Below are 15,171 nucleotides of genomic sequence, written 5' to 3'. Positions count from 1 at the left end.
GCCTCCAGGTTCTGTCCGCCAGCCTCATCCCTAACCCGGGGAAGGATTCCCTTCCCCCACCCCACCCCACCCCGCGCTCTTCTCCAATGATAATAGCAACGAGTATTTTACACGACTGGCTGGAAGAGGGGCCACCCCAGGCCCCCAGAGAGACAGGCAAGTTACCCAGCTGGAGGCAGGGCCCCAGCTCTGCCCTCCCCTCACGTAGTATTCTTCCGCTCAGAAGACCCACAAGATCCAGAAAATGAGTAAAGAGCAGGGGCGGCGCCTGGAACCAGCGATTCCTGATCCTGTTCCTTGCTTGGAACCGTCCAGCCTGGCCTACTTCATCATTGTACAGATGGGGAAACTGAGGCCGCCAGAGGGGCAGGGAGTGGACCCAGGACCCCTGACTCTCACTCCAGGACTCTCCTTTACAAGTGGGACCAGCGGGGAACAGCCTCTGTTTCTGTATTGGTAAAACGGAGCAGAGAGCTTAGCGGCGTACTAATGGGGAGAGGGGCTGCAGGTGTAGGTTGGTGAGTCTGATGCCCATACCTCCCCGTGGAGAATTAGTGATCAATTCTGCCGCACCCAACACTCCCCGGCAGGGTGTGAAGGTGAGTAGCAGTCTGGAGTCGGGCCTCACCCCTGATTTCCCACGGAATCTGCCTCCTTCCCACCCATCCGCACCCCCGCATCCTCGAGTCTCAGGGCCTTCCTCTCTCTCCGGGACACTCCCACCGTTCCAGCCCCCAACTCTTGCCTCCTTCCCTCCTCCCGACAGCGGCTGGGGAGAGCGGCTCCTTTAAGAGGAGCCCTCGGGGCTTCCCTGGTGGCGCAGTGGTTGAGAGTCCTCCTGCCGATTCAGGAGACTCGGGTTCGTGCCCCGGTCCGGGAAGATCCCACATGCTGCGGAGCGGCTGGGCCCGTGAGCCATGGCCGCTGAGCCTGCGTGTCCGGAGCCTGTGCTCCGCAACGGGAGAGGCCACAACAGTGAGAGGCCCGCGTGCCGCAAAAAAAAAAAAAAAAAAAAAAAAGGAGACCTCGCAGCGGGCGCGGCACCGCGGCAGCGACCTGTACCTGGCGTCCCGCGCCCCGGCCTGGCCCCGCCCCACCCCATCCGCTCCCATTGGCTTCCATAGCCGCCATTCAGAGGCCGGGCCAACCGGAGCCGCGCGCGCCGACGGGGGAGGCGGGGTCACAGCCGGGCCGCGCTGAGCCGGGTTTCTTAAAGGGATCGCTCGCCTCTTGCTGCAGCACCCCAAGGAGGAGGGGCGCCCGGCTCACCCCACGCGGGTTGGCCTCCGAACACACCGGCCAGGCCCACGTTGCATAGCCGCCTGCAATACCGCAGCTCCTGGTCTCAGGAGGTCCCTTTCTCCCCGCTCTCCCTCCAGCCCTAGCCAAACTCGCCCTAATACTCTGGGACTCCATTTGCCCATCCAGAAAATGGGGGTTCGACTAGAGTCATCATTTGTTCATTCATTCATTCCACAAACATTCCTCGGTCCTTACAGTGGGTCAGGTGATGGCAGAAGTGGGAGGGGGCCCTCAACATCCTAAGATTAGAATCTTGGGTCACGATGGTGACACTGATTTGGAAGAAACCTCCAGATGTTTCCCCCTCCAGAAAATTGGGTATATTTCACAAGGTCTTAATGAAACATGTGTGTGGATCCACAGCTCTGAAGGTGCTGGGAAAGGTGAGAAGGGTGGGAAGGGCTCCATGAAAGGAGAGTTTGGGGGCTTCCCTGGTGGCACAGTGCTTGAGAGTCCGCCTGCCGATGCAGGGAACATGGGTTCGTGCCCCGGTCCGGGAAGATCCCACATGCCGCGGAGCGGCTGGGCCCCTGAGCCACGGCCGCTGAGCCTACGCATCCCGAGCCTGTGCTCCGCAACGGGAGAGACCACAACAGTGAGAGGCCCGCGTACCACAAAAAATAATAATAAATAAATAAAAAATAAAAAAAAAAAGAAAGGAGAGTGTTGTTGTTGTCACTGGGGCTTTAAGGATGAATAGGAGTTTGCCAGAAGGGAACTCCGGGACGAGTAAATGCACAAAGGCCTGGAGGCTGGATGAAGCCACCGTCCTGAGGACCTACTTACAGGTTTGCCCTTTGCCCCACCCCCAGGTCCCCCCCAACCCCAGATCCCAGGACCCCAGAAAGTATCCAAGCCAGGCACCGCCCCCCAGGCTGTCTTGGGCACCAACTCCAGCACCTTCATTTCCGAAAAAGAGGTTTTATTTCCTTTGGTCCACAGTCGGTATTTCACATTATTTCTTGGTCCCAGGGCTCCTGGGCAGGGGCTGGTCCCCGGGAGGGCCTCTGGATGGGGGTCCCTGTGCAGTATTTGGTGGGGTATGGGGACAAGTATGGGGGCTTCTGGCTTTGCCTCAACCACTCAGAAATGCACTATCCTGCCTGGGCCTCAGTATCCCCACTGGGCCCCTGGCAGGGGACAGGGCCGGTGGTCTGAGGGTCCTAGGGAAATCCAGTACCTCACGAGGCCTAAAATATTTTGGGACTGTGGCCTGACCTTCTCCCAGTAGCCCCCTCCACCATCCCCCTACCGTTCCCCTGAAAAAAAAAAGTATTTTCATTTCACTAAAACGGCCTGAAACTTCTGTGGGTACAGAAACCACAAACTGATCGGCAGAGAAAAGAGAAGAAGGGAAGAAGCAACCGGAAACCACTTGGGGTCGGTCCCCCTCCCTGCCCGGGTTTCGTCTTTCTCCCCTGCAACTTGGCCCAAAGCCTGTTGGGAAACATGCCTGGAGGTGCCCTGGCGGGGACCCCCCACCCCACATGCATCTGGATATGGCCTTCACTCCTTCTCCCCAGACCTTCAGCTGGCAGCACTCAGACATGTAAGAAAAACAAGACAAAAACACAGAAAAACCCGAAAACCCAGATGGGGCAATGATGGGAGACAGCCCGCATGGGCGCCTCAGTAGCCTGCCTCCTCCTGGTAGTAGGGGGGGTACCCTGGGGCCTCCCCCGGGTCTGGGACATCTCCGGCAGCCGCTGGAGCCCCATCGGCCGCTGGGCCTTGCGGGCAGTACTTGGGGTCGTATATCTGCCGGCCCAGGCCAAATACCTGGCCGCTCTGATTGGCGCCCTGCGTGTAACCCATCTGCAGGGACATGGAAGAGTTGTCACATTTGTCTGTCCCCAGCTTGGTGTCGTAGATGTGCCGCCGGGTCCCTGGAGCCGTCATGCCCACCTGGAGAGAGAGAAGAGGCGTCAGGGAGGGAAGAAAAGGGGAAACAGAGGCCCCAGAGAACTTCCCCTAAATTCCCACACCTTTTCCCACCTCCCTGTCTTTGCACTCACAGTGCAAACTCCTACAGATCCTTCCAAGCCCTGCTCAGAACCCTCTCTTTTCTGACTCTGTGCTGAGTTGATCTGGTGTTTGGGTCCAGCTCTCTCTCCCTGCCAGCCAGGAAGCTCCCCAGGCTGGGGCTCAGGCCTGCCAGGACCTGAATGCTCCAAAGGCATCACACTGATACACCAACATAGCAGGAAAAGTGACAACAGCAGGGTCTAAAAATATCAGAGTTGGATGGGCCTCTGGGCAAAACTTTGAGGGAAACTGAGGCACAGAGCTGGTTAGTAACTTCCCCTGGGACACACAGCAGGCTGAGGCAGAGTCAGAGCAGGCACGGCCAGAGGGGTAGGAGAGAAACCCAGAGTGGGTTTCAGCGGGAGATGCTCTCAGCAACAGGGATGAGCCCTCAGGGTTTGGTAAGGTGGGTGGGGGCCCGGGGGGACTGGGGAGGCCCACCTGGCTGGCACACTTGTTTGTGCCCATCTGGAGGCTGATGGTCGAGTGGTCCATGGGGGGCAGGATATGGTTCTTGGGGTCATACAGATGCCTTCTGGTGCCATAGGCCGTCATGCCTGACTGGCTGGCACATTTGTTGGTGCCCATCTGCAGGGACGCAGGTGGGAGAGGTCAGGCTGCCCCCACCAGGCCTCCAGACCCTGCCCCGAACTTGAGGGGCTACCAGGCTGGACAGGGCCTGGGTCGCATCACAAGCCCACCACCCACGCACCCTGGGACTGGAGCAGCCGCGCACCCACCTGGAGCCCGATGACACACTGGCCCGCCTTCATGGTGGCATCATCAAAGTTCCGCTCCTGCTTTTCCGAGTATTTGACGCCGATGTCCACGCCACTCTGCATCCCCTTTGTCTTGGCCTGGGGGGAAAGAGGGGGTGGGAGTATCAGGGAGGGGCAGCCGGGTCCCCCCAGCCAGGCCCGGGGTGTGTGAGCCCAGGGGAGGCCCAGGTATCTGGCTGCAACCTGCCCCCCATACCAGCAGCCCAACACCTCGGGCTCAGCAGCCCTGTGGCCCCCAGCCTTCCCTCCCTAGGCAATGGCAGCCCCAGCCTTACAGCTGCACAGGCCAAGAATTTTAGGGGGCGTCATCACCTCCTATCTCTCTCACCTTCCATCACCTCCTTCTACCCAGCCCCAGCCACTCGGCCAGGCCACGGCCATCGTCTCTCCCCTGGACGCCTGTCCCCCACTCCTCCCTGGTCTCCCCACCTCACTACCCACGTGGCAATCACAGGGGGCTTCTGAAAGCACCGTTCAGAACACAATTCCCTGACATGAAAACCTCCTCCTCCTGAAACATTGTTCCAGCCCGTCTTGGTCTCTGTTTTAGACCCTAGACATCGGCCTAACGATTTCTTCTCCTTCAAGGCACTTCTCACGATTTATAATTTGTAAAACAATGATTTGAAGAGCAAACCCTAATGGGAACTCTGGGTGTTAAGGAGATGTCCACGGAGGTTCACTGACTATGTAAAGTAGGGGGGGCTGTGCATGAGTGGGGGCAGGGGGTAGACGGGAAGTCTCTGTACCTTCCACTCTGTTTTGTTGTGAACCTAAAAATGCTCTAACATAAAATTTTTTGTAAATAAAGAAAATGGAGATTTGTTCGTTGTCTGCCCATAAAGGGGTTGACTGTGTCTGCCTTGGTCACCCTTGTATCCAAAGTGCCCGGCGCCTCGTGGGTGCTCAGAAATCTTTGTGAAGGAATGAATGAACAGCATCTGAAAATCCCCGCCTGGCTCGCTGTGTTACTTTGAGCAGATTGCTGCCCCTCTCTGGGCCTCACCTTCCCGGCCAGGGCAAGAAGAGACACCTGCACCTGTGTTAGATTCCCACTCTCAAACAGGTCGTTGGCCTCGAACAGGTCCACAGGGTTCATGCCATAGCTGACCATGGCCTTGATGAAGTTGGAGAGGTTTTCTAGCTGGGAGGAAGCAGGAAAAGGATAGTGAGGGGCCTCGGTCTTACCCCCCCGTCAGATGGGGTCCCCCAGCCCCATCCTCATTCCACCCCCCTGTCCCTCACCTGGTGCCAGTTCTGCATGGAGCGGTTGATCTTAGGGACTGAGCCTGGCTGCAGCTTATTCATGAGTCTGGTGGGGGGACATATGGGATGGTGGGGAAAAGGGAACCTCCATTAGTGTAGCAGAACTTCAGAGACCCAAGAGACCAATTCATGCCTTCCTGGCCAACCTCACTGCCTCTCTCTGGGCCCCAGTTTCCCCTCTTGCAATCCAGTTTTCACCCACCAGAGATGCAAAGATGCCAAAGAGTGACAATAACCAGCACTGGGAGTATAGTCCAGAACCACCGAGTTTGGGGAGTGAATCTGGGAACTTCCGTTAACATTTTTAATGTGCAAACCATGGAATGTTTGAACCACGGCTGAATAGGGTGCAGCAAAGAAGGTCTTCCAGAAATGTTATAGGCTCTCCCGAGAGGATGCTCCCCATTAGAGATCCTAGACAAAGCAGTAACACAAGAAAAAGGAAGAAGAGCAAGAAAGACCAGAGACCCATCAGGAAAAGCAAGCAGGCGTCACACAGCACGTGGAGCGTGACCTCATTGTGCAGAACAGTCAGGGTGATGAGCATATGCGGATACACGCACTCACGTGCATAAGATGATCCCATCCTTCAGACCCTTCTGGAAGTCGGGGCCGATGGAGAGGCCAGTGAGTCCCTCGATCCAGCTTCGGAGCTCTGCCTCTTTCTGAGGGTCATATTTGGATAGGAGCTGGAGGGGCAGAGGGCACAGTGTTGGCGTGAGCCCATACCCAGCGGGAGCCCAGTGAAGCTCCTAATGCGGCAGGGCCCAGGGCTCCAGGGGAAGAAAAGACCGAGGGGCCTAGAGGTCCCCACGCCACCCAAGCAGACCCTTTCCCATCAGCGCAGATAAACCACCCCAAATCTCTCACTGACAATTGTCGGGGCTAATCTACTTTCACTGGTGTCAAACCCCACAGGGCAGCCAACACGGCCCCAGAAGGATCTGCCCGCACGTCCGCCACCTCCCTGGTCTCCCAGCACTAGAGACACTGGCCTTTCCCTGCTGTTTTTAAATTGTGTTGAGAAACACACAAGAGGTACCATTTTAAAGCTCATTTTAAAGCTCATAAATCAGTGGCATTTAGTACATTCACCAGGTTGTGCAACCATCCCCTCTGTCTGGTTCCAGAATATTCCGTCATCTCAAAAGGAAGCCCGTCCCTATAAGCTGCCACCTCCCACTCCTCCCTGCCCTCAGTCCCTGACAGTCATGAACCCACTCTCTGTATCTGTGGATTGGCCTGTTCTGGACGTTTCACATAAATGGAATCACACCCTGTGTGTCCTTCTGTGTCTGGCTTCTCTCACCGAGCATCATGGTCTCAGGGTCCATCCACGCTGTAGCAAGTGTCAGGCTTCACCCATTTTCATGGCTGAGTGATGTTACCGTGTGTGGAGGGACACGTGTTTAACCATTAACCTGCTGATGGGTATTTGGGCTGTTTCCACCTTTTGGCTCTTGTGAATCAAGCTGCTATAGACATCCATTTACAAGTTTTATTTGAACACTTGTTTTCAATTCTTTTGGGTATATACCAGGGAGTAGAATTGATGGGTCACAAGATAATCCTAAGCTTAATTTACTAAGGAACCACCAAACCTTTCTCTGCCCCTTGAACTGGCCACAGGGCCAGTTACTGCCTCAGGGCCTTTGCACATGCTGTCACTTTGGACTCAGATGTTTGCACAGCTGGGTCCCTCCCTTCACTCCAGCTGTAGCTTGGAGAGAACCTCCCTGACTACCTGGCTATGACAGCCCTCCTCATCCCCTCCACCCCCAGCCCTACTTTATTTTCTTTCTAGCTTTTCTCCACCTTCTGCCATATGATCTATCTCCTAGCTTACGTTCCACCCTCACTACAAGCCGTGCCATCCAGCTCAGGCCGTCTCTGGATAAAGATGCTCATGGTCCTGCATCAGCGCTCACGGCTGTCCACATACACAACGCTCCCTGCTCCCCACGACAGCATCTCACAACACCCAGGGAGACCCAGGATGGTGTGGTGTGCGGGCAGCCCCAGGGCGGCTCCCTGGAGGGATGGTAAGAAGCTGAGGACCTGGCTGCCCAGCTGGGTGGGCTTCGACCCCAGACCCCTGCTCACCTTTACTCACGCCATCCCTGCCCGTCTCTTTTCCTCTCCTCTACACACCTCGAGGGCACAGGGACCCAGAGCTGCCTTTGCAGCCCCAAGTCCTCCTCCCAGCTCTGCCCCCAGCTCCCCATGACCATGGAAAGTTTTCACCCTGTGCCTCCGTTTCCCCATTTATGTTTGAATTGTTTTCATAAGGCTTTCCAAACTTGGGCGCCGCTTCCTGCTTCCTGCATATAAAGCCCCAGATGCAGGACCAGGGCTGAGCCGCCCAGAGCACAGGGGACACAAAGGCGGGAGGTTGGCCTGCTAACCCCATCTGCCCGGTCTCTGGCTCCCGCGGGTCTCTAGTTCCCGCGGGTCTCCTCTGGTTCCCGCAGGCCGGGGAGCAGCAGGGCTGGAGGAAGCAGAGGGTGTCATTATGAGAGCCGAGCTTGAAGCAGGCAGGCTGGTCTGGACGCCTGGCCCGCCTGCCCAGCTGGGCCCCGTCCCCGACGGCTCGCAGGGCCCAGCCCCGCCCGCAGTGGCTGCCCAGCCAGCCTTCAGCACATTCCTCCCCACCGCAAACTGCCAGGAATGCAGCCGCTGCCTCCCTGCTAAATCGGGACCAGCTGTTCCCAGTGGTCTAGGCCCCCCAGCCGGCCGGGGATCTCAGAGGGATACACTGGACCTCAGCCTGCCTCCGGGCCATGGAGGGGTGGGGGACTGAGGCCTGGGGGGCTGGGCAGAGAGGGCCCCGGGTCTCTCTCCTCCTCTCAAGCAGCTGGTAAAGTGGATGGGGCGTGGCTGAGAAGCCACAGGAACCTGGTTTCCAATTCGGGGGTGGCCCACCCATTCTCCAGACCTGCAAACTGAGGGCTGGTCACAGGGAGCCTTCTGACCTCATCCCCGACAGGGCAGCTGTCAATCTGGCTCCACAGACTCCATTGCAGGAAGCGGCCCCCACCCCGCTGGGGTGCTGTACTCTCACCCACTTCCTGCTGCCTCAAGGGAGATGCCTGGACTGCCAGGAGGACCGGTGGCCATGGGGCAGTGGCTGCGGCAGGTCTGGGTTCGAGTCCTGACTGACTCTGCCTCTGGCCAGCTGTGTGCTTCTGGGCAGTTTGAGCAATGTCTCTGAACCCCGTGTGCAAACCAGGGGTCTTAGACCATCCTGGCGCTGGGTGGGGCCCATAAACACCCCCCTCCTCACCATGGCATTATTGCTGGAGTGGGGAATTGTGTGTTTAAGGGGGAACCATGGGGAGCTTGCCCAGGGACCATGCTCGGTCCCTCGACTTCCCAAACGGGCTGGAAGGAGGCTCCTTGGGGCTCACAGAGGTGATGCGGAAACTCTCCCTCGTGTCTGCAGGCCCTGGAGTGCCGACCGGGCAGGGGCCTGGGAGCTGGCAGGGCTGTGTCCCCGGCGTGCCCAGGCAGGCTCCCGGCGGGGCGGCTGCCGCTGTGGGACCACACTCCCAGGTGGCGGTGTGTGCGTGTCGGGTGGACAGGGATGACACACTCCCCTTCCGGCTGGATGACCCTTGCGGGTCAGGCTTAGGACCTCCCTCAGGGCTGGGATCATCCTCCGCTCCTCTCTCCCTAGGTGCGCTGACCCTGCTGTGTGGCCTTGCAGACGTGCCTGCCCCTCTCTCTGAGCCAGAACCACAAGTGCTTTCTTTAAAAGTGTGTCCCCAGGTCCCAGCCCGCATTTGCAAGTTACAAAACCCACATCTTAGGGTCACATTCAGGGGATCCCACGGGTCCTGCGGACGCCTTAGCTATCCCTTTAAAGTTTGTCAGACGGGGACAAAGAGAATGTGGAAAGGAACAGCAGGGGGTGCGGGGTGGAAGGCGGGCCCCCTCAACTCCACCTTCCCCCTGGGTGCCCCGCCTCCCAGGTGTAAGAGGTCGGGGAATTCCTGGGGGGGGCAACGGGCTTCTCACAAACACTCGGCCCGCCCCCTTCCCCTCCTCTCCCCTCCCCTAAGCTTAAGTGGCCCCAAAAGCAGAAGTGGGGGAGGGGGATGAGAAGGGGGCCGCTGGGGTTCCCTCGGGCCCTCTCAGGCCTTGAAGCTCTGGAGGGGCCCAGGGCTGGGGGGTTGAGAGCGGTGGACGGGGGGCTTCAGGCGGGGGAGGGCTGGAGGCGCAGGGCTGGGGAAGGGGTTAGACCCAACCGCTCCCAGATGTTGGGGGCTGCCAGAGCACAGACCTCACTGCTTCCGCCGAGTTGGGGGAGCTTCGGGGGCACCCCCCAGAGGTTAGGAAGGAGGGCCGCCCCCGACGCTGGGGATCCGGCGGGGCGCCCGCCCTGCAGCAGCGGAGGGTGCGACGGGCTGGGCTGGCGGGGCGGGGGTGCGCCCCTCACTCACCCGGTTCTTGACCTCGGCCGAGAGCCCGTACGAGGGCCCCTTGTTGAACTGCGTGGAGCTCATGGCTGGCGGGCGCGGCGCCGCGGGAAGGGACGGGAAGGGACGGGACGGGACGGACGGACGGCCGGGCTGGCAGGCGAGCCGGCGGGGGACGCGGACCCGGCGCCCCGCCCCCGCCGCTGATTGGCGCCCGGCGCACATGTCCTTATAAGGCCGCTCGGCGCCGGATTCCTGCGGCTGCGGGCTTCCTGAGCCCCTCAACCGCCCGACCCCCGCCCCGGCGCAGCACCCTGTCACCAGAAGCCCGGAGGGCCCCGCCCTCTCTGAACCCACGGGAGACTGAGGCAGGGAGGGACCGGGGCCCCGCACCGCCGAGACCCGGCACCCCTGCCCTCTCCCTGCTGGGAGCCCCAAGGCGGCTCTCTCACCCTTTCTGGGTCTCAGTTTACTCTTTTGCACGATGATGGCAGGGGGGAATGGTTGGGTGGGACCCTAATTCCCTTGGGACACTAATGAGGAACCCCCTCTCTGCCACTTAGAGGCGCCTCCCATTCTAGGTCCCCTTCTGGGAACTCTCCTAGCTGGGTGGTTAGCAAAGGAACTAGGGCAGGCTCTTCAGAGGAGGGGCCCTTGGTGCTGGGGCTTTGGTGGATGAGTCGGAGTTCGCCAGTCCAAAAGGGATTAGTGTTCCTGGCAGAACATGCAAAGACCTGGAGGGACCGTCAGTGGTTGAAAGCGTGTAGAGATCAATCTGATAGGTTGGGGAAGTAGGGGATGTGAAGGGGCCTTCAATTCTGGGCTGAGGGATGGTGGGGAATAGGGAAGGGGGTGAAACAACAGAGAGTTGAAGTCAGGAGATGCCTTGGGGGTAGGGCTGAGGCTGCCAAGGGAACCAGGCCAGGCACACACTTGGCACTCAACAGGAGCTGCCTGCTTGTACAGATAAATCAATAAATTAATAATACAATAAATAAATTCATTTCTTCAGTAACTCATTCATTCACACACCTATTCATTCATTCATTGAAAGCTCCCTGATGGGGCCGCTGGGCCAGCCCCTTGTTAGGCGATACTGGCTCCCTGGAGACCTTGGCTCTGGCCCTGTCCATCCCTGGGAAGACAAACCCAGGCATAGGCACCCCTGCTCCATGCAAGCAGGTACAGGACAGAAGGAGGGACCTGCGGTGGAGGAAATAGGGGAGGGAGTGGGTGCTCCACTGGAGGGGTGAAGGAAAGAGGCATGTAAGAGGGGATGTGGGATGTGGGGTTTTGAAGCATAAGTAGGAGTTTGACACATTTGACAAGTGGCTGGTTGGGCTCTGTGAGGGCTTAGAGATGACTCACCCTGTCCTTCCCTGGGAGCACTCCTCCCTGGCACCCCACTCCCCAGATATCTACTGACTTTCCCTGACTGTATGTCTCCCATTCCATCTATCTGAAGGCTTTCTTCAGGGTTCAAGTCCTAGCCAGGTGGTCTTGGGTGAGTCCCTTCCCTGCTGGGTGTGTTTCTTCATGTGTGAAATGGGAACCAGTGGTCAACAATGAGACAGTGCGGTGGAGTGTGGGAACGGGTGGTTCATCAGTGTCTAGGTGGGGAGTTGTGGGGGCAGAGGGCGGTTTGAGTGGACCCCTTGCAGGTCCTGCTGGGGCACGGGGGTGGGCAGGACCCAGGGTACTGTGGGGAAGGAGGCTCGAGCCAGTCCCCTGAGTACCTACTCCAGCCTGGGGTGGTCAGTGGCTGCCAGCAACACGCCCATGGTCCTCCTGTCATGCCCCGACCCCGGTGCTTGTCCAGGGGGGCCACCAGTGACTCTCTAGGGACACCATCCAGAGCTGGGGGCCTCTGGACAGGGAAGTTGCACGTGACACCTGCTGATACTCACCGAGGCAGGCATACTCCAGTGCAGGGGCCGGCCATGTCTGGGGCGCCGGGCGGCTGTGGGGCCTCTGCATGGCTGGACAGGAGCAAAACCACAGAAGACTGAGCCTGGATGATTCCAAACTTTAGAACCACCTGCCTGCCTTCCCTCTGGTGAACTGGACAAGCCCCCAATGCCACCAGGCCTCAGTCTCTCGCCTGAGAAATGGGCTTACCTCCCAGGCATTGACATTCACCAGGTGCCCAGAAAAATGCCTGGGACATTGTAGGTACCACATAAATGCTGGGTGACGCAAATCCTGGCATTTAGACCAGTGGTGACCAATGGGACCGAGATGGCACCGAGAATGCCCTCCTGGGCCCTGTCCGCCGGCTGCGTGGCTCCTGAGTCCTGGAGGTGTGGCTGGCAAGGCCAAGGAAGGGAAACCTTCACTTTCCTTGATTTTTAACTGATTCCAATTTAAAAGTGCAAACCAACACCGGATCCAGTTTTTGGAAAATGTCTGAGTATACATGAAACCACTTGGGTGTGCACGCGTTTTCCTTTTCAGCGTCAGTTTTACGCAGTCGGGCTACATATGAGTGTCTCCGAGGAAACGTCAGTGTCGGGAAACAGGCCAGATTTCAGACACGGGACAGAAACAGGTGTGAAATACCTCATACATCATTTTTCATATCGATTACCTGTTGCAATGATCATATTTCCCAGATATCAAGTGAAGTGAAATATATGACCAAAACTATTCTCTTTTAGTTCTTTAACATGAGCGAACATTTAAAATTCTGTGTATGGTTTGTCTTATTTTTCTACTGCCCAACGCTGTTCTGGACTGTGGGTCAAATTCAGATGCTATTTTTTTTTTTTCCGGTATAGCCCACGAGCTAAGAATGGTGTTTACATTTTTAAGAGGTTTTTAAAGAATCAAAAGAAGAATACTATTCCATGACACATGGAAATCATATAATATCCAAATTTCCATGTTTGGACAGAGTTTTATTGGCGCCCAGCTGTTTGTGTACAGACTGCTTGTGGCTGAGTAGTCCCTGGGCTGCAAAGCTGAAAATATTAACTTTTTGGCCTTTTACAGAAAAAAGCTTAAAAAAGAAAAAAAGAAAGAAAAAAGCTTATTGACCCATGGTCTAGATTCTCAGCCTCCTGGAACTCAAGAAATTCAGATCAGACATCCCAGATTTTGAAACCCTGGGGTTCCAAAAGCTTGTAATATTATAATTTGAGAAACTCCCCCAGGACCTAAAACTTACAGAATTATGTGGTTCTGTATAATCCTATGACCTCAGCGGCCCCCACCTGGGCCTGGTTTCCAATCCCCAGTCAGCTGAGGTAAGGGCATGTTGACTCAACACATGTCAAAATCTTAGGAATTTTGGCTTAGCCTCAGAACGTGGCAGGGAGGTCTGGGGCCTCTGCAGCTGTCCTCCGCCCTTGACCAGCCACCCTCTCCGCCCCCCCCCCGCCCCCGCACTCACCTCTTTGTCCTGGACTGATCCGGGGAGACTGCGGTGGGGGTAGGGGAGGTGTGGAATGATGCAGGCTCACTGGGGGCGGATGCAGGTATTCTGGGGCAGGATCTCCTCCGCGATGCCAGAGGGACGTGGGCCAGGGGCTGGAGGACCTGGAGTTGCAGGAAACCCCAGAGCCTCAGCCTCCGGTGCTGGGCTATGGGGGTAGGGCCTGGCGGTCTGGGTGGCTGGGCACAGGGGCTGCAGGTGTGGTGAGGGGCTTGGGCCCCTTCCCTGCAGTGTCAGGGCTCTGAGTGAGACCCCGGAGGGTCCTATGGCCCCAACGATGCAGCGAAAACAAAATAACAGTAACAACAGGGACTTCCCTGGTGGTCCAGTAGGTAAGATTTAGTGCAATGCAGCGGGCCTGGGTTCCATCCCTGGTCGGGGAACTGGAGCCCGCATGCATGCCGCAACTAAGAGTTCGCGTGCCTCAACTAAAGATCCTGCATGCCACAACTAAGAGCCGGCGCAGCCAAAATTTTTTTAAAAAGTAACAATAAAATTTCAAGCCTGTTAGGTCAGGAACCTCCCTTGCTCCCAATCCTCCATGGCTGCCCACTGCCCCCTCAACAAAGGTGTCCTCCAGGCCCCACGCTCTCCCTTGCTCACTCTGCTCCAGACACGGGGGCTTCTCCTCGCTCTGCCGCTAATGATCAGCACCAGGCCTGCCTCAGGGCCTTTGTCCTGGCTGCGCCCTCCGCCTGACACTCTTTCCACCTGGCCTGTTCACTGTCCACCTTCCAGCACCTTCTCAGTGAGCCCCAGCCCAGGCTCCAGGTCCCAATGCCACCCACACATCCCAGACAGGTACCACATGATGACCACAGCATCCTCCGAAATCCAGCCCATCTTCTAAATTCCCGACTGTGCCCAGAAGGGCGGGCCTGGGGTCTGGTCCTTCCTTGTGTCTTTGGCTTAGATTTGGAACGCTCTCCGCCCCCACCTCCCGCTATACTCCTTTTCTGTGACCATGACTTTCACTTGCTCTCCAGGGCCGCATGTTTCCCTATGTGGGAGTGAGCACTAGACGGTGCTGCCCAACACAGCAGCTGCTTGCCACACGGGCCCATTTCCACACAAATTACACCAATAAAAGTAAAGTTTACGGGTTTCCCTGGTGGCGCAGTGGTTAAGAATCTGCCCGCCAATGTAGGAGACATGGGTTTGAGCTCTGGTCTGGGAAGATCCCACATGCTGCGGAGCAACTAAGCCCGTGTGCCACAACTAGTGAACCTGCGTGCCACAACTACTGAAGCCTGCACGCCTAGAGCCTATGCTCCGCAACAAGAGAAGCCACGGCAATGAGAAGCCCACACAAGGGAGAGTAGCCCCCGCTCTCCACAACTAGAGAAAGCCTGCGCACAGCAACAAAGACCCAACGTAGCCAAAAATAAATAAATAAAATGAATAAATTCATTAAAAAAAAAAGAATTTGCATCGATTGAATGCCTACCATATGCCAGGCCCTGTGCAGAGCACTCCCTGTGAAACAGGAAGAGAATGATTTTAGCCTCCTGGTTGTGGTAGACACGTCCACCTCCAGGGAGTGGGGCTCCCAGGATTATGAAAGCCGGCAGATAGGTCTGGAAGGTTCTCTCAGGCTCCAGGTCATAGCTGAAAAGTCTCCTCCCTCCCTGACCACCCAGTGCAATTCAGAATAGGAACCCCCCCCAGGAACCAACACCCCCCACCCCAATGCTCTGGTCTTTCTCAGAGGCCCTGACTGTGCCCATCAGTGGGATTGTCACCATCGGGAACCAGACCAGATATCCACTTGGCGGTCTGCCTGTCTCCTATTGGTCCCTGAGCTCTGCTAGGGCAGGAACCGGTACTGCATTGGCCGCCGCTGTGTCCCTAACACCCAGTGCAGGCCCTGGGACACGAACGTGTCCTTCCCCAGGGTCAGGCATCCTCTCCCAGGCCCCTCGCCTCCGGCTCCACCTGCCCTTCCACA

General features: G+C 57.5%; 1 protein-coding gene across 2 annotated transcripts; it reads right to left on the bottom strand.

Moving 5' to 3' along the window:
• Positions 1-2,203: 2,203 nt before the first annotated feature.
• CNN2 (calponin 2) lies at positions 2,204-13,297 on the bottom strand. 2 transcript variants are annotated; one of them, XM_029216192.1, is made up of 8 exons: positions 13,182-13,297; positions 11,698-11,769; positions 5,940-6,061; positions 5,352-5,418; positions 5,113-5,250; positions 4,068-4,184; positions 3,769-3,915; positions 2,932-3,207 (listed from the first exon to the last, which is right to left on the bottom strand). In XM_029216192.1, the coding sequence occupies exons 2-8, from the start codon at positions 11,707-11,709 to the stop codon at positions 2,932-2,934; spliced, it is 879 nt and encodes a 292-aa protein (XP_029072025.1). In that variant the 5' UTR covers positions 11,710-11,769; positions 13,182-13,297. The 2 variants fall into 2 exon arrangements, with proteins under 2 accessions (XP_029072024.1, XP_029072025.1); XM_029216191.1 differs by lacking the exons at positions 11,698-11,769; positions 13,182-13,297 and adding an exon at positions 9,815-9,982 and having other exon boundaries at positions 2,204-3,207.
• Positions 13,298-15,171: the final 1,874 nt, after the last annotated feature.

Source organism: Monodon monoceros, unplaced genomic scaffold (genome assembly GCF_005190385.1).
Source record: "Monodon monoceros isolate NGI ecotype Baffin Bay Population unplaced genomic scaffold, NGI_Narwhal_1 Super_Scaffold_12, whole genome shotgun sequence".
Taxonomy (NCBI): Eukaryota; Metazoa; Chordata; class Mammalia; order Artiodactyla; family Monodontidae; genus Monodon; species Monodon monoceros.
This window is presented reverse-complemented; position numbering and strand designations above follow the sequence as displayed.